At 38.4% G+C, this 21,574-nt stretch overlaps 3 protein-coding genes across 11 annotated transcripts in view; all 3 read right to left on the reverse strand.

Annotated features, from left to right (window-relative positions):
- The window catches only part of spire1a (spire-type actin nucleation factor 1a), a 31,171-nt gene extending 28,978 nt beyond the window's left edge, over positions 1 to 2,193 (reverse strand). For 6 of the 8 annotated variants that reach the window (XM_034704783.1, XM_034704782.1, XM_034704780.1 and 3 more), the window contains exon 1: positions 1,637 to 2,180. In XM_034704783.1, coding sequence (XP_034560674.1) covers positions 1,637 to 1,985 — 349 coding nt within the window. In that variant the 5' untranslated portion in view covers positions 1,986 to 2,180. Of the gene's footprint in view, positions 1 to 1,636 lie in introns of all 8 variants that reach the window. The other 2 variants (XM_034704785.1, XM_034704784.1) reach the window with 1 other exon arrangement.
- Positions 2,194 to 4,046: 1,853 nt separating this feature from the next.
- Positions 4,047 to 9,160, reverse strand: si:ch211-215i13.3 (brain and acute leukemia cytoplasmic protein). Of its 2 annotated transcripts, none has more exons than XM_034705219.1 (3): positions 8,817 to 9,150; positions 8,435 to 8,559; positions 4,047 to 5,531 (listed from the first exon to the last, which is right to left on the reverse strand). In XM_034705219.1, the coding sequence occupies exons 1-3, from the start codon at positions 8,941 to 8,943 to the stop codon at positions 5,406 to 5,408; spliced, it is 378 nt and encodes a 125-aa protein (XP_034561110.1). In that variant the 5' UTR covers positions 8,944 to 9,150; the 3' UTR covers positions 4,047 to 5,405. The 2 variants fall into 2 exon arrangements, with proteins under 2 accessions (XP_034561110.1, XP_034561111.1); XM_034705220.1 differs by having other exon boundaries at positions 4,134 to 5,528; positions 8,817 to 9,160.
- An 882-nt stretch (positions 9,161 to 10,042) lies between these two features.
- Positions 10,043 to 19,676, reverse strand: LOC117828201 (V-type proton ATPase subunit C 1-A). The gene is made up of 13 exons (XM_034705218.1): positions 19,508 to 19,676; positions 18,031 to 18,211; positions 17,865 to 17,932; positions 17,664 to 17,749; positions 17,341 to 17,435; positions 16,960 to 17,051; positions 16,574 to 16,672; positions 15,783 to 15,851; positions 13,758 to 13,850; positions 13,179 to 13,272; positions 12,897 to 12,994; positions 12,632 to 12,755; positions 10,043 to 10,945 (listed from the first exon to the last, which is right to left on the reverse strand). The coding sequence occupies exons 2-13, from the start codon at positions 18,160 to 18,162 to the stop codon at positions 10,847 to 10,849; spliced, it is 1,149 nt and encodes a 382-aa protein (XP_034561109.1). The 5' UTR covers positions 18,163 to 18,211; positions 19,508 to 19,676; the 3' UTR covers positions 10,043 to 10,846.
- Between the last annotated feature and the right edge of the window lie 1,898 nt (positions 19,677 to 21,574).

Consider the following 21,574-nt stretch of genomic DNA (forward strand, 5'->3'; position numbering starts at 1 on the left):
CAGCAGCATCACTGGCTGGATGTGTTGATTCTGAGAGTGTAATTTCCCACACACAGCAAACACATCTGTTGGGTTAAATATGCTGTGATGAAGGAGAGATGGACTAAATGAGAGAGGGATCAGGGGGGGAAGGGGTAAAAAATGTGGAGAGGGAATTAGAAAAAAAATGTTGGATAATAAGTTCCCAAGAGAAAGAGAGGGCCTAACCTTATTGCCTGAGGCTGTACTGACAGCCACACCCCCTCCTCCCACACCTCACTGTTAATGGAATGTGGTTTAAAGGCTTTGAGACGCTGTCCATATTTAAAACAACTAGACAGGTGTGCTTGATGAAGACTTGCTGGAGGCTCGTTTGAATAAAAATGTGCTTTAAACACATGCTTCAGTTGTAGATCTCCACCAAAGGGACAAGTTGTTTTTTTTGTGTTGACATTTTTCTGGAACTATTTTCTGTCAGAGCTACCAGGTGAACCTTTACTTACAGACTAAGGGTTATTTCCCCAGTAGCTGATTGCATTGCTTTAAACTTGTAAGTGTAAACTGATGCTGGGTTATATTGGACAGCAAGCTCAAGTCCATTGGATTGGAACTATTGAGCTTATTTGTTTAAGTTCATTAACAGCCTATTACTGCTCATGAGGGCAGGTTGGTAACCTACTATCACATAGATCAGGGCTGGAATGATTATACAAATCAAATAGACTGATCTATTGGATATCAGAATACAGCAGAAAGCAAAAATAATGTCTCCACAGAACTTGCTTTGTTAGAATAGTCGTCAAACACCCGAAAACAATTCAACAGAATATGTCAGGAGACACTGAAAACAAGCCTCTTTTGGGCCTTTTGCATAAAGATGTATAATTCAGGGAGGCCTGAAAGAAAGTGAAAAGCAGCAAACCCCATTACAATGTGGACCTCATGGACCACAGTTCAGTGGAACTACTTCATTCAGCCCATGTGGATGCAAGCCTGCACCCTTTTACCAAACTAAATGACACGTGTTTCAATCCCCCCTAGGTGCCCGCATATTAATCTGTGCCTTTACTTCGGTGCAACAACACTAATATTTTGGACTGAGTCATCTGAGTTGTTATGCACGGTAGCCTTGGTTCTGGCTTTAATGCTTTGCTCTGGACTGGACCCAAGGTGCTCTGCAGCTTGAATGCATCACATGGTTCATTGTTTACTGTAGCGAGCTGACCACTGCAGGAGCATGATTTCAAGTGCAAAGACCCAAAGCAGCCATTCTGCAGCATCCCTGATATAGCACACGATTATAAAGGGGAATGTATGCCATGTTTATGATGTAAAAAAATGATCCTGGGGAAGAACATGGCCTTTATGTAAACAATTGAGAACACAGCTTGCTTGGTTTGAATTCCCGGCAGCTATTTGGTGATCCATGATGTTTTATTAAAAAAGCATCGTCCGCCCGTAAACAAATTCACCACATGGCTGGAAACAGACAGCAATAACAATATGGCCTCTTTGTAAGGATGCTCCATTGGTTTGGCCTGTGAGTGATGTGGAGGGGGATAATTCATGGCTGCCACTCGTTTAGCTGCGCAGTTTCCCAATCAAGACCCATGTCTGTGTAAAATCCCGACACCATTCTGGTCTCGGTCTCTTTTACCTGTGCCGTCTTCAAAGTGTAGTTTAACAGTCCCGTCTCTCCAGATCCTCACATCCCCGGGTCCCTCAATCCTTCTCGGGTAAACGACAGCCGAGGCACCAGCAGCAGACTTGGAGCCTTTTCTCCGTTGTGTCTGCGCTAGAGTTCGGCAACATTGGTAGCAGACAGCCCAAGCCTGCTCCTCGTTGATCGGCTGACTGTACAGAGATAATATTTCTTCCAGTGATAAGTCAACGGGTCCCTCGCAGCTATCCATGTTCATGTCCCCGGTGTTCATTTCGGCGACAAAATCCCGGAGCATGGTCGGCGAAGTTAGCATCCCGTCGTCGGTCCCCGGTCGCTTGGCCATCTTCACTTCATCACACTCACATTACAGAGGAACAAAATATAAGAAATACTGTCGGTGAAAATATCACAGCCGCTCGGTTTCACACAGTCAGTCGCTAACCGATCTATCAGCTGATTAATCTCCGGTGTGAACGAGAAGCACCGACTGCTCGAGGAGCACAGAAGGGCTCCTCCGCTCCGCGTGGTCTCGAAGCCCGTCGACTCACTGCGCATGAACGCAGTCTTAATTTTTTTAATAAGGTGGAGCTTCATGTAACCAGAGGTGGACATTAACAAAGTAAATTTACTTGATAACTGTACTTAAGTACAGTTTTTGAGTATCTCTTCTTTACTTGAGTATTATTTTTGGGGGTACTTATTACTTTTTACTCCACTACGTTTCCATCAATGCTCTAGTTACTCACTACTTTTGCTTTGAAGTCAGCTTATTAATTTTCTTTTCTTTTCTCAATCAGATCGTAAACTGTTTGTGTATTTGTGTTTGGTTTGTCTAAATCAGGGGTTCCCAAAGTATGGGTCAGGACCCCCAGGGGGGTCGCGAGACACAAATGGGGGCTCGTGAGATGTATTCCTGAATGTTTGGTCTTTTTAAGTTATCTAAAAATACTACATTTTACCCATCATAGTAAAAAATATGCACAAAAGTAGTAGCTAATCTTGAAATAGAACCTTGTAAATAGAAAATTGAATGAGTTTTCTGTCTTTCTTTCAGCCAGATGACTTAAGTTTCTGGTTAGTGAACAGTTAATTATCAAAAGCATCAGTAGCAGTTAACGGCACAGGACACATGCTGATATAGTTAGGCAAATTTTCTGCAGACCAGCTAAATTAAGCCACATTTAATCACTTTGAGGGACAGTGGGGGTCGCGGCACCAATATTTTGGGGGTCGAGGGCTGAAAAGTTTGGGAACCCCTGGTCTAAATGGTGTAGCAGTACCTCGGTTGAGCATAGAGCAAATGCAGATGAAACGCTATTCAGACCAGTCCATTCATTTAGTGATGTAACATCACCATCTTACCTTAGAAAGCACGTCGAGGTCTGTGGCTATCAAACTTGTTTTATTCCAGATGAACATTTGAAACTTTGTTGGAGTAACTAGTCGCTGTTTATATTTCATGGTATAGTTTTTAGATATGAAATCATGTTTTCTAGATAAACAGAACGTAGCAGAATGTACACCCGTGCATTCTTGACTGCACTCATGCTTTGTGAAAATACGTTTTGAGATTTTGAAAAAGTACTTTGTATACTTAAGTATTGTTCAAAGTAAGTACTTCAGTTCTTTAACTCAACTAATAATTTGACAGAACAATGTTCACTTGTATTGGAGTAATATTTGACCAGGAGGATCTATACTTTGACTTAAGTAATGAAGCTGTGTACTTTGTCCACCACTGCATTTAACCGGTGTGTTATATATTATGTTAGAAAAATTAAGACAATATTTATGAATATCAAGTGCATTTTCAGAGGGTTAAAAAATATTCTTCAGCGGGTAATTTTAGTGTTTTAAATGGCTAATGAAGTAGAAAGTAACAAAGTAATTCGCTGAGATATAAATAATGGAAGCCCTGAGGGACATTCATCATTACAATCATTTTGAGCTAAGGAGGCTGGTTTTCCTGAGATAACCAAAAAGTAAGAAACAAAATAAAAATGTTGAAATAGATACTGAAAAATTATTCTTAAAGTTTTTACTTATGGCATTATTTTTAACAGTCTCAACCATGCAAAACAATTAAATGCTGCCTTGTCTTAAAAAGCTTAGATACTTTTTTCTTGTTAAAACTGAGTAGAGTCTAGTTACTGAAATATGTAATTAACTCTAAGATAAATACTACGGAAACTATTAAGTCACTGACCCAGTCATTCATATAGCAAAAATAAACAAAAAAAACATAAAAAATGAAAGCTATATATTAACTCATTTGGTTGTGGGCTTGGTTTATAGAAAAAGAAAAAAGTATAAATGATTTATCTGGGTCTATAATTAAAACAGTCACATAATTTAGTACACCTTGTAAATAAATAAAAAAGATGTACAGTCAAATAATGCCCTATTGATATAGGGTTTTTAATTCAGTTGGTGCCAATGTTCAAAGAGAAATGACTCCTCATATCACACCTCACTTGATTTCAGAACTTAAGAAGCTGGAAATGATTTTAATTGAAAGAAGAAAAGATAAATAAATACTGTGTATTAAAATCCATCACAAAACTTTGACTGTACATAAAGTTTTCCGTCTTCTCAGTTCATCGGTATAACACTGGATAAGCAACAGGTTTCACAAGCAGTTAATGTGAGGTCAGACTGAATTCACAGACGACACACTTCTGAGAGATTGCCTTTTAATTAGACTCCAGCAAAACTCACTTAAGCATCCATTAAGTGGTTCTCTGAAAGTGGTTTCTGCTGATGCCATTAGCAATCCTCCTGAGGTCTTCAGCTTGTAAGATCCCAGCTGGTAAACAATGCCCTCTGCTGGCCATAAATTTCAGTGTCTTGTTCACCTTTTGTGATCACACACTTTTTCTAATTTTATGTGCTGAAAAAGGCAAATTATTTAATCACAGAGATTGTTTTTGCTAAATTATGGGCAGAGCCAAGGCTGAATCTATTTGAGATTGATTAATACATGCAGATAAGAGTAAGCAACACAAATAACATTTCTTGTAACAAAAAGAGAAGATATAGAACTAAAGACAAAATGTTTCAGAAGAAAGTAGAAAAAAATCCCAAATTGAAACCAGAAGCAGTTAAGATCAATATGAATTGTAGGCACATGCGGGTGTGTTTGTTCTTTTCATCTTGCGAAGGCTGGAAGCGACTATCTTCAGCCCTCAAGCTTCAAAACTTCCAAATCTCAGCTTCTATACAGCACTTCAGGGTCTTTGAAATGAAAAATCATTTACAGCATTGACCGAGGTTCAACAGCATCATCATTGGCTCCCACACATCCGTTTTTCATTCACAACAAAAGGAATATATTTGCACAAAGAACTGAAGCAAACTTTTAAGGGAGGCCCCAGACAGACAACATTTGATGTGCAGCTTGTGATTATCATGTGCATATGAGACAGTCTGTTCTAGTTTTCTCGTAAAATTAGCTCAACACAGTGACGCATTCCCTGACCGGCACCGTAAGCATGGCGTAGAAAAGCATGGTGGAGTGTGAACACTGTTTATGGCTCTACTCTCTTGCTTCACACATGCATTTGCAATGGCACACCAAAGATGCAGCATCCCAAGGTCTTTGGATGGAGACATGTGCAGGTGCTTATGTTGTAAATCGCTGAGATTGAGAGTCATTCGCAAACTTCATCCTCACGCTTTCTGTAAATCAGCGGCCCTGTTTCCTGATGACCCTGCTTGCAGCTTCGTCCATCTTCCTCTTCCTCACAGAGTCCTGGTTGCATCTTCATCTTTCATCACACACGTTTTCAGGTTCAGTATCCCCGCTGCTGTTGATACTGACGGACTGCCCATCCTTTAACGATGCACCAGCTTCCTTTGATGCTCTCCTCTTGGAGTCTCGAGTGGTCTGCTGTTGAAAAATGTAAAATTTGGATTGTCAAGTACTTAGTCAGGACAGAGAATAAGTCAGCTGGGCCACTAGAGCTCATCAAAAAAGTTGTAAGTTAATTAAATAGAACAAAACAGTGTAGACCTAATTTCTCAAGTTGAAATGATAATTTTCAGTGGGGGTTATTCATTGTTTAGGAGGAGTTTAAAGAGGAAATAAACACAGCAAATGAAGACAGATCTTAAAACGAATAAAAGACTAACTTAATTAAGTGTACATATAGTAACATTTGTCTCTTATTAGCAGCTATTAATTGCTTTTAAAACCCATATTTGCATTCAGAGCATACAACACAATCTATCCATGGTTTATTTTGTGCTGTAAGGTCTCAACATAAAAGAGTAAGCAAACAGATGTTTGGAAGAAGATGTTAAGGTAGGCAAGGTCCTAAAAATTAGAGATGTCCTGATCCCGATCTCAGCTATCAGATTGGATGTGATCCGCGCATTCTTTCGTTGATTGGGAATCCGCATTTGAGCCGATCATCTCACCCCAATTGTTTACATCAGCTGTAACTGAGCACTACTTGAAGGAGAATGCAAACATGCAAGTAACTTCTATAATAATAAACAGGACAACAATGTGGAACTTGAGCAAACTTCATTGTATGAACAAACATGTGCAGAGCCAGCCACATCAAACACAGGACGGTATATAGCATTAGCAACCCTGTGGCTAAAATAAAGCAGTATGGGAATATTTTACACTAGAAAGCAAAAACAGTCCAACAGAAACTTGCAAAATGCAGCAGACTTTAAAAGAAGGATTCATATCCCTGAGAGAGTGAAAAAATCCCCAAAATTTACAGACAAGGTGGTTGAATTCACCGCTTTTGACAACCAGCCCATATCAGTGACAGATGTAGGCTTTTGCCATCTTTTGGATCCACAATAAGTCCTTCTGTTTATTCTAGACACTGCCTTATTGGAGCTGTTTGGCAAAGTTCATTTAAACATATGAGGTTATTTAAAGCATGATAGGACCACTGTTTTTTTTACGCCAAACATTTGGAGCTCTGGTGTTTGTCCAATGTCATTGCTGAGCCCCACTGCCCACTGGATTGATTCCTCCACTTTTGAGGTTAAGCGTGCAGTAGTGCATGCAAACCGGTTCAGTGGGTCTCAAAGCAGGGCATGTAAAACATATCATGTAAGTTTTACAACAGTGCTAACTGGACTGAGTTAAAAGGAATAAGCTGAAGAAATATTTTACTTAATTTGTTTAATTATGCTCAATATGAAAAAAAAAATGGATAGGGATTAAGAGACAACAAAGTTCTACATAAGACATACCTACAGAGAATACATACTACTTTAATATGAACTATTATAATCAATTCACAACTACAAAAAATGTGGCTAAATATTCTATGAAAAAAAAGCCTCAAACATCAAAGTTTAAGACACTTATGAAAAATGTCAGGCTGCATAAGAAGTAAATGTATAGTATTTATCAATGAAAAGGCTACACCTATAATGGGTGCCATTTATAATATATATTTATGCTATTTTTGAAAAAACAAATTTTCTGCTGGAGTATGTGACCACATTGATACCTTCTAATACAATTTTCAGAATGACATATCTTTATTGTTGTTTTATCTTATCAGTAATAAAGAGAAAGACAATCAAATTGCTTTTAATACTCGGCTAAGAAGCTACATCCCACACACTCCTATGGAGTTAGTCGATAAGAAGTAATTGTTTCTACTATATCTCTGTCTACAGTGAAAATGCTGGTCACAAGTTCCACAACCTCAGTGAGACATCTTTTATTGCTTCTCTTGTTTTTGAGTTAAAATGTATTCTGGTGACTTTTGAGTATGACAAAGTGAAGCAACATATCCCCACACTTCACTGAGCTAGGTGAACAGCTCTTTACACTAAGTAACTTATCATCCATCCTTGTAAGTTTACTCCAGTGTTTCTTGCATAACCATGTCTCAATGCATATATTTTAACCACAAACCAGCATATGTGATTCAATGCAAAATGTTGTCAGTTTTCTGTGTGTTTCGTATATTTATACAGCTGTTGTAAACAGCAATAATATATCTAACTATTTATGATGCATTAAATGTATGTTCAAAACACAAGGCACATATGATTATTTACCTTCAAAGAAGCTTTTTGTTTTCTACTACTTTCCCTTTGGATAGAAGGTGAAACGTGAATTAACTGGCCTTAACAAAGATTGTTAGGGGCAAGCCCAGAGGGATGGCCAGGGGTTGCATTAGACCCCCTTAAAATTTGATTGGCCATTCTAGGTGCTACCCCAAGAATCCTGAACTATGATTGGCAGTTTGCCTCAGAGGCAAGACTTAGATTGACATTAACTCTTTGAACTGAATTGCAACAGGCAACATCTATGGGATAATTTGGTAGTTAAAGTAGATGTGATAAGTGGAGACAGAAAAAGTAAGTTAAGTAAATAACTGATATTCATTTGCATGTGCACGCATACTTTATGCCACCCCAGCATAAGCCAGTGCCCCAGTTGGGCCACCCAAATCAAAAAGGCTGGGCACACCCCTGCCTGCAGTATTGTTGTCTTTTACCAGTAACTTTGATGCTGCCTTCTTGGCTAGATGTTCACTAGACTACCATCTTCAGTGGGACTTAATAGGGCCAATTAAATATAACATATAAATTCTGGTTCAACATAAAATATTTAGTAAGCTGCTACAAAATGGGGTGCTCTTGCAGTTGATTCTGATTCTGCAGAACAACCTTGCAGTAGTGTTTTAACATGATAGATAATGTAGAGACAGTATGTAGTATTACTTCTATGAGTGCAAAGACAGAGGCTTCTGTGTTTGTCTTCAGCAGTGAGCTGTGCCCACGCCTTCTACCTGAGCTACCTACATCTGTTAGGGATCTCCTGGGTCTCCGCTGGTGGTTGGAGCCAGTGGATGTGAGGGCCTGCTTCCCACACTGGGTGCCTGTGTTCACCATCCTCTTCTCCCTCAGACTGGCCTCCAGAGCTTTACCTGTGTACGAAAGACAGGCTTGGTTCAAACAGAAGCATATTCCTATGCTAGCTTCCTTAAATATGAAGACAATGTTAGCTAGATAGTGCAAATCTGCCATGTCAGGGTGTTGACAGCTGTGTTTTGATTGGTGTATGAGTCCTAGTCGTAGTATTCCTTCGCTTTTGTGTTTTAAAGATCTTATTTAACAGCAATTGGCTTCAGACATATGCAATAAAGACCATTGTATTTTAAATTAAACCAGACCAGGCTCTTACTGTTGGCCACTGGTAGAGAGGTCTCTACGTCCGTATTTGTAAGCCACGTCGATTCCGTTTCTCTGGTCCAGCTCTCATGGTACCTCGGCTCGATGATCGCATCCGCCCGACTCCCTCCACAACCCATCGGGGAAAAAAAGTCATCAACGGCCGGGGACACGGGCTGAACACGGCTCGGTGTGTCTCAAAGCATTTTCCCTGGGTCTCTACTGCAGCTTCATCCGTGTACCCGTCTCCATCATCAACCGGTGGAGATGCTGGAGGATGCTGCTGCTCTGCACAGACACACACACCGGGGCTATCTGCGTCATCCTGTAGCGAGTGGGGGAGTTAAACCTGCACCCAGTCTCACCGCTGATTGGCTGGAGGGATAATCAACTCCAGCTACTGTCATTATTATTATCATCATCATCATCATCATCATCACCATCATCACCACCACCACCATCATCATAATTATCATCATGCATGTATGCACTTGAAACATTCATAACCATGATAATACTTGATAGCGAAGACCACCAGTAGTACACAACATATATGTATGGTGAATAAATAGTTTGCAACACTTTAATATTGTTGTATGCAACTATAAGGATACTGAGGTAAGACAGAAAAGCTAAAAAATGCAAAAAGTATCAACATTTTTTGTTTCATTACTGCTCTGTTTAACTATGTTTTAATATTTTGCCATGCTGTACAGAGGCCATATAGGATGTACATCCATACCTTTTAACTACTCTGTCTAATTTGTATCCTCGATATGTGAGTTTATCTTACTTGTTATTTTAAGATAACAAAGCTGTTGTCCATGTGGTAAAAAGTTTTTTGGGGGGCGCTCTAGAAAAACAAAATAATAGCCTGATCACTGCAATAGTATCATGTATTTGCTTTTATAACAAGTTAATATCCAAAGTTAAAAAAGACTTGAGAAAGGATTAATAAGAGGATATATTTGGAAAGCTCTGCTTGTCATACGTGCTGCTGGTAAATAAAATAACATGTTCATTTCTGGCCACATATCTCACTTGCAGTGCATTCGCGGTCTGTTGGGGCAGTCTTCCTGAATAATCAAAGACCTGAAAAGGGGGGGGGGAAAGCACATCATAGGAAGACCAGCTAAAAGCAATTTTAAGACTTGGAAAATTGTTTTTTTTTTTACCAGAGTTGGCTTAATGGTAATTTACATCTGCAGTCCCTTTATTAATTAAAAAGCCAAATTCAGGTATATTTCACATAGAGTATTTATTTTTCACATTTATTATACATATGTGGTTAAATTTTCATTTATACTGATGATACAGTATTTGCACATAGACCTATAATCTTTTTCCTCACACTGCTTCATGTACAGAAAATTATAGGAGCACACCATAAGCAAACGTATTGCTTCTTTATACTGTAAAATGACTTTTCTCAAGAGTTTCACAGGATTATAGCGAGAGTGGGATCAACATCTACTTGTAAACAGACATTCCTTACACAGAGCTAAAAACACAGCACTTTCAAGAACCGAACAAACAAAAAAAAACACATTAACTGATTTTAGAGGCTTTAAATAAATACTATATTGAACATACATTTATTTTCTCCCCTTTTCCCCCATGTGTGACAGGGTTGATTTCAGGTAAGTGTGGTGACAGTAGAAAACAACACTGAAGCTGGGGCATGTCTCAATGTCATGAGGGAATGTCGGCCATTTTGGTGGACGTCAACGGGGAATAAATTTCACTTTTACAGCATGTTGGAAACAAGAAGACGCAGCAACAAAAAGGGGCCCATATTTATCAAGTACATTAGAGTCTAAACTCTGATCTTCAATCAATCTGAAATTTCTAAAAAATCATTGAAGAACGGTCTAGTTCCAAGTATCTTGATAAAATTGAACCCAGGAATGTACCAGGAGAAAACACACAAAAGGTGGAAAATCAAGGTGGAAGAGGAAATAAATTAAAGCTTGGGGACGTGAAACTGTCACATCAGAGCACGACTCCACAGATATGATGATGATGATGATGATGGCGATGTGTCTAGACTTTGAAGTCCAGCAGGTTGCAGTCGATCTTGTAGTAAACATAGGGGTAGTACTCCTGCTGGCTCAGGTTCAGCCCGGGGATGTCCATAGAGGCCTGCAGGCACACCAAAAGACAAAAAAACTGAAAACTCATAAAAGCTTTTGTATCAAGTTTTCAATATCTTTCTTAAGACAAATAGATCTGTCAAAGTCAGGCGTTTATGTTGATCCATCACAAAAAAAAATAACAAAAAGATTATTTAAAGCATATAACTAATTACACAACTTTCCACAGCAGCTTTGCAAACATGACAAAAACACATGCCACCGTTTAATTGGCTTTTCAATTGAATTTTTCAATTCTTAGTCATTTATTCGCTTTTATCAGATAGGACAGCTAAAGAGAGACAAGGAGTAGAAGAATGCAGGGTGTTGTGCAGCAAAGGGTCATAACCAGAAGTCATACCAGAAACTGCTGCTATGAAAGCTACAGCTTCTGGGGCACACTTTAACAACTAGGCCAAACCAACACTCCTGTAAATAGCTGTTCATTTCAATTATTTTATTCAGCCAAGAATAGAATCATCAGCATCAATTATTATGTGGCAAGTGTTCCCTTCCTCTCTGCCCCTCATGTCCCTGTCGTGACATGCACATACATAACCTAGAGACACACATACATGCAGACACATACTTGGATAAGCCCAAAGCCTTAATGCATGGACTAAGGTGAGACCTTTCCCATTTAATCTAAATCTACTCCTCTCACCATATTACGTTTAAAATGTATGGATGTCTTTAAGAATCATGTTCTTTTTAAGTGTTTTGAAATGCTATGTCATTAACAGAAATCCACCTAGCACCTCTCTTACTGTAAAAGTTGATTCACAGGGAGCCAAAACTCAACCTTTGAGTCTTATGAAACATTTGAGCAGTCAACACCGCACACACAGGGAGGGAGGGACAGAAAGAGGGGTGAAGGAGCATGTGTGTGATCACGTGAGTGTAGAGGGAGAACTATAAGACAGGAACTCGAACACATTATAGGTTTGTGTGAATTAACACTTGATAAGTGGAAAAATAGTAGTAGTCAATCTGTGATGCATCATTTCTCTCAATATTGACATATGGATAGCAGCAATTGATTAGTCAGAAAGCCTTTAATTAATACAGTCCTGATTACAATGCATACCATGGCTAGTCTAAAATGTTATAGTTAGTTACTTGGACATTATCTGTTACAGCAGACAGGTGGAAGGATTTAGTGCTTTAAAAGAGGAATGGATTAAAAAGGTTACCATGCTGTCCCATGTTTATGTTAGAGAGATTTGATAAACCCCAGCTGATGTCTGAGCTTGTGTGAGTTTAGCGAGTTTTTGTCCAAGATTGTCAAGCCAGTGCAAGAAGCGAGCCACATTGAACATTTTTTTTACAAAGAGATACTTTTTTTTAACTCTTCATATAATGCACTCTGCATGCCTGACCCCAGAAAACCATTTAAAATATGTCTATTTTTAAAAGACCACAATTAGTTTGAGCAGGTTGCATGAGTCAGTCACATATTTAAAAGAAATCAATAGTAAACAGTCAAGAAGAAGCTTGTTTCAAAGGCTTAAGACAACAGGAATAATGGTTGATTTAGTTCTTCCACACAAGATAAGACAGCAAGTAGCTCCAATGCCCTGAGGAGGCTGTAATCAGAGACCTCAGTCTTCCAGAAGGACCTGGACCTGGTCATTGTAAACGTCACAGAACTGGGTCTAACTCTCTGGATTGAATGGTGTGTGTTGAAAGTACTCACATCAATGATAGCAGCACTGCTGTCCAGGTGCTTGTACAGGTCATACAGCACCTCCCTCAGCTTCTTCATGTTCTTCTTGTTGGGCTGCAGCAGCATGGCCTGGAAGTTAACCGGCAGCCCGTATCTGTGAAACAAAACAATGTGTAATCCTTTATCGACATACGAGACATACACCTTTTAAAACATTAAATGGATGAACTGGTTAATGACAGATTCATTTACTTCTTGTTATTCAAATATGGGAACTTTTGATTTACGGGCTTACCTCAATACTGATTCCACAAACACACGCAGAGCTTTTATGTGGATCCAGGCGATGAAGGCTTCACTGAAATTCACTTTAAGCCATCGTACCAAAGGCCCCTGATTGGACAGAAAGAATTTCAATCATGTTTTGTAGACTTCACTTCTTGTTTTTAATTATCAATGCTAAACAATCTAATTTATCATCTGTTATTTTAAAAAAAAAAGAGGTGCAAATGAAACACAACCCCTCATTCCCACTTAGCCTAAAGTACTGTTTAAAAAAGACAAACAGTAAACGTACAAACTGTTTCTTCTTGTCAGTAGACAAACGTGTCATCTCCTCTTTGTCTGCCTTCATCTCCTCCTCATTGTACTGGAAATCACGCACTGTAAACCTAGGAGGTCAGGACACACAGCAGAGAGCAAGCAATCAGCTGTGCAGAGAGAACACAGATGTGCAGGACCACAAACACACACGCTCAAGGGCTCTCCTAAAAGCAGGCTACATACAAAAACATGTATCATAAACACACACAATGAGATCCCCGCAATGAGGGGTGCAAATTAGAAAGACGAGTGCTGACAAAATTGCGTCCATTGTTGAATTGCTTTCTCTTTTTTAGAACACAACATGAGAGTATCTGTGTCTACAAATAGGTGGCCTACTTCAATGCCTGTGATTGAAGTTAATTCATAATCAATAATGGAAAACACAAAGAAATCAGTGGTTGGAAACAATCCATCCGAAGGCTAAATATGAAACAGCATTCAAGTGGGACTCAAATATATCTGTAAATAAATTCTCCCTCTCGATAGGTTTTATTCTTCCGCTCTTAGAGAAAAACACATCATTATGCTAATCTGTAACGGAATAATTTACTTGTTTTCTCTGGCCTTGTGCTTGAAGTCATCTATGGCCTTCCTGAAGAGAGTCACACTGAAGAGGCCGCTGTCATTGTCTTCAAAAAGCAGTCTGGAGGAGAGACACATCATAATATTTATTATAATACACATGTAATGTTTGACCCAATTCCACAGTTTCTACTTTCAAAAGAACAAAATAAATTACCTTCAGACTCCCCCAGTATGTGTCATCTTACAATCAGTACAATAAGTCTTACTAATATCAGCAAACACATGAAAAATAAAACCAACAGAAACTAGTTAAATGTTCTCTGTTACTGTTGAAATCAAACAGCTGTTTGTTACAGAATAAAGATAAACTCAAGGTAATGAATGAATTAAAAAAAGACAAGTGGATGAAATGACTTAACAGTATAATCAAGTTCCAATAAATTAAGGAATTATATGAACAAGTTTTATGTTTAATTTTTGTAGCCCTGGACTACTATACATAAATCAATTATCATAATTATTATTATATCCACAACAAGACCTTCCATAACTTCCTGATTTCAGACAGCATAAGGACAAACACAATCAGTAGTACCATGGGAATTTGAAGGGAACTTTAATTAGACTGTGTTTATAAAGTGCTGTCTCTACTCTTCTGACCACTCAAAGTGCTTTTACATTACTTGTTGTCACATTCACACCACATTCATACACTGACAGCAAAGGCTGCTACATAAAGCCCATCAGTATTAACAAATCTCATTCACACACTGGTGGCACAGCACCAGGGGCAGTTTGGGGTTAAGTATCTTCCCTAGGACACTTTGGCATGTGGACAGCGGGATCTGGGATCAAACTCTTGACCTTCCAAATGTAAGAACACTGACTCACTTTTTCAGCTCTGACAAACAGCACTGCATTTAGATCCAATTTTACAAACTATGTGGAGGGACAGCACTCTGCCAGAGGATGGGCAGTAAGAAAAAAATCCCTTTATCACACATAGGTGTCATTTTAGGCAGGCAGGAAATATTTCTCGCTGTGCAACAAATATCTGTCCTTGTCAATGAAGGGAATTATAAAGTCACAGTGCTTAGTCATGATGATGCAATGCTTATAATGGTCACTTTGACTTAATCCTTGTTAGGGCTACATGGTTGCTTATTAAACGAAAAATAGTGGTGATAAAACTCTTCTTGGTTTTAAATTAGCACCATCCGTTATTTTTACAACATACTACGAGTCATACCTCATCTCTGTTATTCAGCAGTTTATACTCCTTTAGAGCAGGGTGAGGTGACATTAAATTGGACACAGCTTTTAGAAATTCAACTTGTGCTTCTCTTGTCTTCCCTGAATCAAATCTCAATATGAATGTGAATCAGTCTGCTACCAAAATTGCAGTTGGTCACTTAACACTAAAATATTTCTTCTGGGTGGAAATTCTGTTCAGCAAGTTTCATAAATGCAGCAACATGATCTTCGTTTTAGCGTTTTGAGAAACACAAACCATGTGTGTTTGCTGCCACACAATGTATAGCTTTTGCATTGAGTGTCTGCGATGAAGGATAAAGACTGTATCACCACAGCAGTCAATCCGAGCCAGTCTTTGAATGCACACCCTGAAAACATACCATCAATGAAACTATCCTGAAAAAAATCACAGTTCAGGAAAATCTCCACCATTGTAGCTGCTCTACCGTAAGACGTTTCCTGTTTCCAGTCAAATGGAAAGCATTGGTCCATACTTATTCTGGAAACATAGGTTGCTAGGTCACCATATCACACTGAGTCATGTCCATCCAGAACCTTGAACGTAACACTTCAAATCATCCATCCCCATTGTCAAAAGGTCAATCACTTCTTATAGGTCAACCATCAAGCATCTGAGTCAAGGAGGAGAGGTTCCCAGAATGTAGAAAACACAACGATGACAACTAGTCAAGCTGTCTGTTCTGAGATATTTGACAGGGCGGACTGCATGACTTCCTGGACCTGATCATTCATGGATTCAGTTAGATAAATTAACCCATCATCTGTTTGTCCTTACTTGGTGGAGCGTGGCACGACCATCTCCGCCAGGGTTTCATATGTCTTCTGCCAGTCACCATACCCCGTCCTGGTGAGGGGAAAAAATACAGCAGTTAGTTTAAGATACAAATTAAAGGTTATTTCCAATATGCTTGTTATTAAATTCAATACAATACTGTTTTTTATATTATCTTTTTAATGGTTATTAGAATACAAACAGACAGTATCAGTACTTTGAGTTATCCAATGGCCTGTGGTAAACTTGCACATCTCATTGACTCAGCAATGCTATGAGTAGAAAGCAGTCCCCCTCCTTATGATCTCATCTTCTTTTTCTTTTATTCAATTTATATTTTGGGTATTTTCGCCTTTTTTAGATAGGACAGCTGAAGACAGACAGGAAACGTGGGGAGTAGAGAGTGAGGTAAGACATGCAGCAAATGGTCGAAGCTGGGAGTTGGACCAGTGACCACTGCGACGAGGACTATAGGGTCTGTATGTTGGGTGCGCGCTTAAACCACAAGGCCAACGGCGCCTCTAACTCATCTTCACTTTTGATTCTAGCTGACATGAATACATATGATACTAATGTGGGAACTACCCGAATGACTAACATCATGCTTGAAAAAATGTCTGAGGTGTAAACAATTCTACAATGTAAAAAAAGCTTTCAGTGTATTTTTTGTAGCTTTTGTCAGGGAGCAATCTCCATCATAACCTCCAAAGATAAAATGACATGAGATTTTGACAATCACCCCCTCGCTGAGGAGGAAACACTGGATACATCGACACTGATGCATGTGGACTTACTTTGGGACAACCACCAGCATGGTAATCAGGTACTCTGAGTCCAGCACAAAGTCCTCTTTCTTCACTATGTCAGCCAGACTCCTGGTCAACAGGCTCCCCCTAAAGGACAACACACACAGTTAAATTTTTTATGCATCATTAGTCCAAATAAACATGTTATATATTTGTAGAAAATGTAACCAAACCATTTTAAATATATCATTCTGGGTTCATTCTGTGTTCGATCTTCAGGAAAAGATTGAGCACTTAAATAAAAGCTCAGTGCTCAATCGTGTCAGCAAGCTACAAAAAAGTGATCCTGTATTTTGCCTTAGACAATGCTCCTGCTATCAGATTACATATACAACACTACACATATATATAAATATGATCATGATATAACTCACGCATTCTTCCTCTCCAGGTTCTGCAGGTTTCCCTTCAGGTTGTTGTAAGCCGAAGCTCTGGCCTTCAGGTCATTGTCTATCTGAGAGGCTTGCTGGAAACAAAATAAAGGAGGATGAATACCACAGATTTCACTTTCTGCATCACACATGTAACATATAATAATATTTGCTGAAGCATAAGGGAGAGCTTGATGTAGCTGTGTCTGTGTGTGATATGTGACTTTATGGAAGTGTATGTTTCTGCATGTGTTTTGTGTTTGTCAGATGTTTTTCTTCTCTTGTACTAAGGTCTCTTTTACAAATTTGATATTAAAATCTGCCTGATTGAGATAAAACTTCAATACACACACAGGATAATAAACAAACATTACACTGACGTACCTTGGAGATGATCTCAGAGATGTTTTTCAGAGACTGTTTGATTGGATATTTAGCCATGTCCCACTGAAATCTGGTGATATAGGTAACCAGGTCCACTGTCGAGAGTTTAAAAGAGATTAAAGACATCAATATTAATCAACCCATGCCCGTCAGCTTGAACTGTACTCTATGATGATCTTAGGACACAGTCACCTATCATGTCTGTCTTTGAAGCGTCATAAACAACATGACTTTGCTTTCTAACATCTCACCTCACAACTATCAACTTTCAAAGTGAGTGAGTTTCCAATAATCACACTGGAGATTGTGTTGGATGTGATTACCTCCATTAGCAAGTAGGTTCTCTTGGACTTTGTCTCGGCTGTCCTCCAGAACGTCAGCCATGTACTGAGCCACCTTCTTTACCACACTTGAACACAACACAGGAAATAAACACGAGAGAATCAAAGGATGAAAAGAAGAGTTTAAATTGTCCAAACATAGAAAAGTAGAACCTTGCAGATCTTCATCATTTCTAAGATTACCTTTCCACAAAAGTGTCAAGTTTAGCCAGTTCATCCGACAAACCAACTAAGACATCTAGAGTTCCGACCTGTTGGAGATGAAAAAAACCAGCATAAAATTAACCACTGTATCATGTGTGAGTGGATTCTCCTGTTGTAACAAATGCAGATGACTGTTGTGTGAGACCTTGAGATCGGGGATGTTGAACTTGTTGTTAACAGAGATGTTGTTGGTGCGTGTTGTCGCCACCATCAGTTTGTCCCAGGTCTGCTGGCATGTCTTCTCCCCTGGAGCCGAGATTAACCAGAATTCCGTCATGGCTGCTTGTTAGATGTTTGTTCCCCTGCCCTTTAATTTGTGTGGATCGCTGTAGGAGAACGAGTAGGAAATGGAAAATGACTGTGTGATTGTATGCTGTAGAAAAATACTGTTACACTGATTTGACCATGATGGCTATTTCTTTAAACTCTCTGCAGGTGTCAAGTGTTTGAGGTTAGCTTTGTGGTCGTTCTGACTTTGGACATTATTCAGGCATTAATATTATGATGGACTTGATTTGTCAAGCTTGTGATTTTTGACTGATTTTTGGATTACAGTTTTTCTAGCAATTTTCAAAAATTCTACTGCTTGAATAAGAGATATTTGAATATAGTTTAAATAAGTTGTGGATTGATAAAAGATTTAATCCAGGTTTCCCACTTGTATATGTTCTTAAACTTCACCTGAACACATAATACTGGGATTATTAATGAGAAAAAGCAGCCATTTCAAGGCTTATATTTGCTCAAACACTGCACTAAGTACAGCTTTTACTTTTAATCATTTCCATACAATGCATGAAGATTTTAGACAGATTTTCTTACTTGTAATGCAATACGTATCCCACAATTGTTGCTGATTGCTTTGGCTGCTGATTTTCCAGAATATCACATCATCTTATAAAAACCATGCATTGGTAAGGATTGAACTAGCAAACCTCTGTAACTACTACAACACTGACATGATATAATATCAGTAAACATTTACATAAATACTATGTGATGCTATGAAACAAGAATAAGCACTTGGAAATTTTGGGTGCATGAATTTCAATGGAAGTTCAGTCTTTTTAACCTATTTGTATGCGACTTTTCCTGTATTAAAGAAGTATTGTTACACTACTGTATGACAGATAGACACTCAAAAGGTGTGATTATCCGTGGATGAGTAAGAGTCATGTTATTAAGCTGCTTGTTCCTCTTTAGACTGCTATTTTCACACTGAAACGTCAACTTCCTCACAAATTCCCAATGAAAAACATAGAATCTGCACATACGCACACAGTGGATGATTACATCAGGAGGAACAGTAGACACGAACAGGTCTCCATGTCTGCTGATTGTCTGTCATATGATCAGTTTCTGGGTTGTAAAGGACATGCTAAATACTTATACGTTCCCTTGTTTAAACACCGAGAACAGCACGTGACTCAGAGCTGTTGGGCTTACACTTACTGTAATACATATTCTTTAATTAAACACAAGCAACATATAGCAAAATGAAGCTGATATGTTCGTGGTTAAATATATTCAGTGTCAACGTTAGCTTGCTACTGACACTAGCTTGTTTGCAACGCAGCCTTCCTCCGTCACGACGTCACTCATCCGTGTATTTTTTAACTTACCGATGTGTTAAAAGGCCTCAGTACTCGGTCCACGCAGTGTATATCAATTAATTAGTCGCAGCTTCCCGCACATAGCTCAGATAATAGTAGGTTTTCGACTCAGCGGTCCTTCAACAGTGCATCTCACTCAAAGTCAGCTGATCAGAACAGAAGGCCTGCGCATGCGCGGAGTCTACTGCGCATTAAGCTGCATTTACGTGACCGAGTGTTCCTCGTTGGGTTCAGTGAGAAAAAGAGGTGATAGAAAATTGTATAATCTGTATGTAAAGAGACACTTTTTGAAACTAGTAGAACGCCTGTGACAGTGAATAAAAGAGAAAATAAAATAAAAAACTTTGTCCGCTTACACACCTGAACACCACACATGTTGTGTATGTGCAATATCTACCCCATATATTTATTAACGTGCAATACTTACTCATCCCTCTCGTCTTACATGTGCAATACATTTTTTCTACTCATCTTTTTAGTTCTGTTCCGTACATTATTTTTCACCGTGTCACTGGTTTTGTAAATATATGTAAATTCACTTATTTAGTTGTTACTTTTTTACTATTTAATCTATCTAATCTAAATTCCATTGTAACATTGTATATATCTAAATTGTATTCTAGCTTCATTTATCTATTTTTATTTTTACTTATTTTATTTTATTTTACTTATTGAAACTTCTTCTTGATTGTACTTATGTCTGGGTTGCTGTAACAACTGAATTTCCCCCCCGGGGGGATCAATAAAGTAATATTTTATCTTATCTTATCGTATATAAGATATGCTTATTTTTACGTCTTTATTTTTAATTGCTTATAACTTTTTAATTAGCTATATATGCTCTTGTTTACTTTATACTGTTTTGCACTGTCAGCTTTTGCTGCTGTAACACTTAAATTTCCCCGTTGTAGGACGAATAAAGGGTTATTTATTTTATGTTAAACAACGGCGTGAGCTTGCTAAAAGTTATTCTAATGTATAATTTGTTGAAATGACGGGCTTGCCAGTGATTGATACGTGTTGAAACTTGTTTAAAAGGGTGGATAAACAGGCTAAAAAATAAATGTTGAGGAAAAAGTAAGTTTAGAGTTGTTAGCTAATAGCAAATGGTAAATGGCTGGATTTTCTGACAAGGAAGCCCAAGATGATGTACATTATTCACTTTGTTTACTCTGATTTAACAAGGTATTGTTCTCTGGAGATCTCAGATTAACAGCGGATGCTCATAATTTATCCACAGGATGGTAAAAGTAAAAGAAAAACAGCCCTACTTGCACTTTAATTAATTGATATTGACTCTGTACTTTTCTATAATACCTGGAATTTATTTACTAGTTGCAGCTGCATTTTATCAGGTATATCGGGGATTTCATTTTTTTCAGACTGTACTTGAATGCAGCATGAATGTTTGTTTTGCTCAGTGGGAAAGGTGCTTCTCAATGTTGACCTCCTCTGGTAAGATTAGAATACTACATAACTTAACAGTGGCTGCTTTAATGTGGGAGTGATTCAGTGTTTGTAAACTAATCATTTATTTGAGTTAAGTGTCATAGCAGTTGTTTAATGTCTCAACATCCCCATATGTTTTCATGCAAGGTTTAACATCAGTCTGCACGTTTCCTTTTTGCTAAGTGTTTCAGGTTCTCTCTGTACAAATAAATAACAGACAAGACCATCAGTAATCTTGTAAATCAAGTGATATACTTAAGTCAAAGCATGGTGATTGATAATTTGTGTTCCACATTCAACTACTTATTCAAGTATTGACATTAGAGTTGGGGTTAACACCTGACAATTATTCTAGTCTATATCTATCTATCTATTTATCTATCTATCTATCTATCTATCTATCTATCTATCTATCTATCTATCTATCTATCTATCGTTACCAGTTAATGATGGGTCCGAATCCGGGTGTGATGGTGTAAAGGACTATTTTGAACAAACTTGTAACTGTACAACATTTGGATGACAAACTGAGTAACTGAGACGAAATCTTTGACCACTTTTTTTCTTTTGTTTTGTCATACACACAGGAACAGATATATCTGCACTGAGCTAATTCTTATAGATGCA

This window comes from Notolabrus celidotus, chromosome 16, assembly GCF_009762535.1.
Source record: "Notolabrus celidotus isolate fNotCel1 chromosome 16, fNotCel1.pri, whole genome shotgun sequence".
NCBI lineage: Eukaryota > Metazoa > Chordata > Actinopteri > Labriformes > Labridae > Notolabrus > Notolabrus celidotus.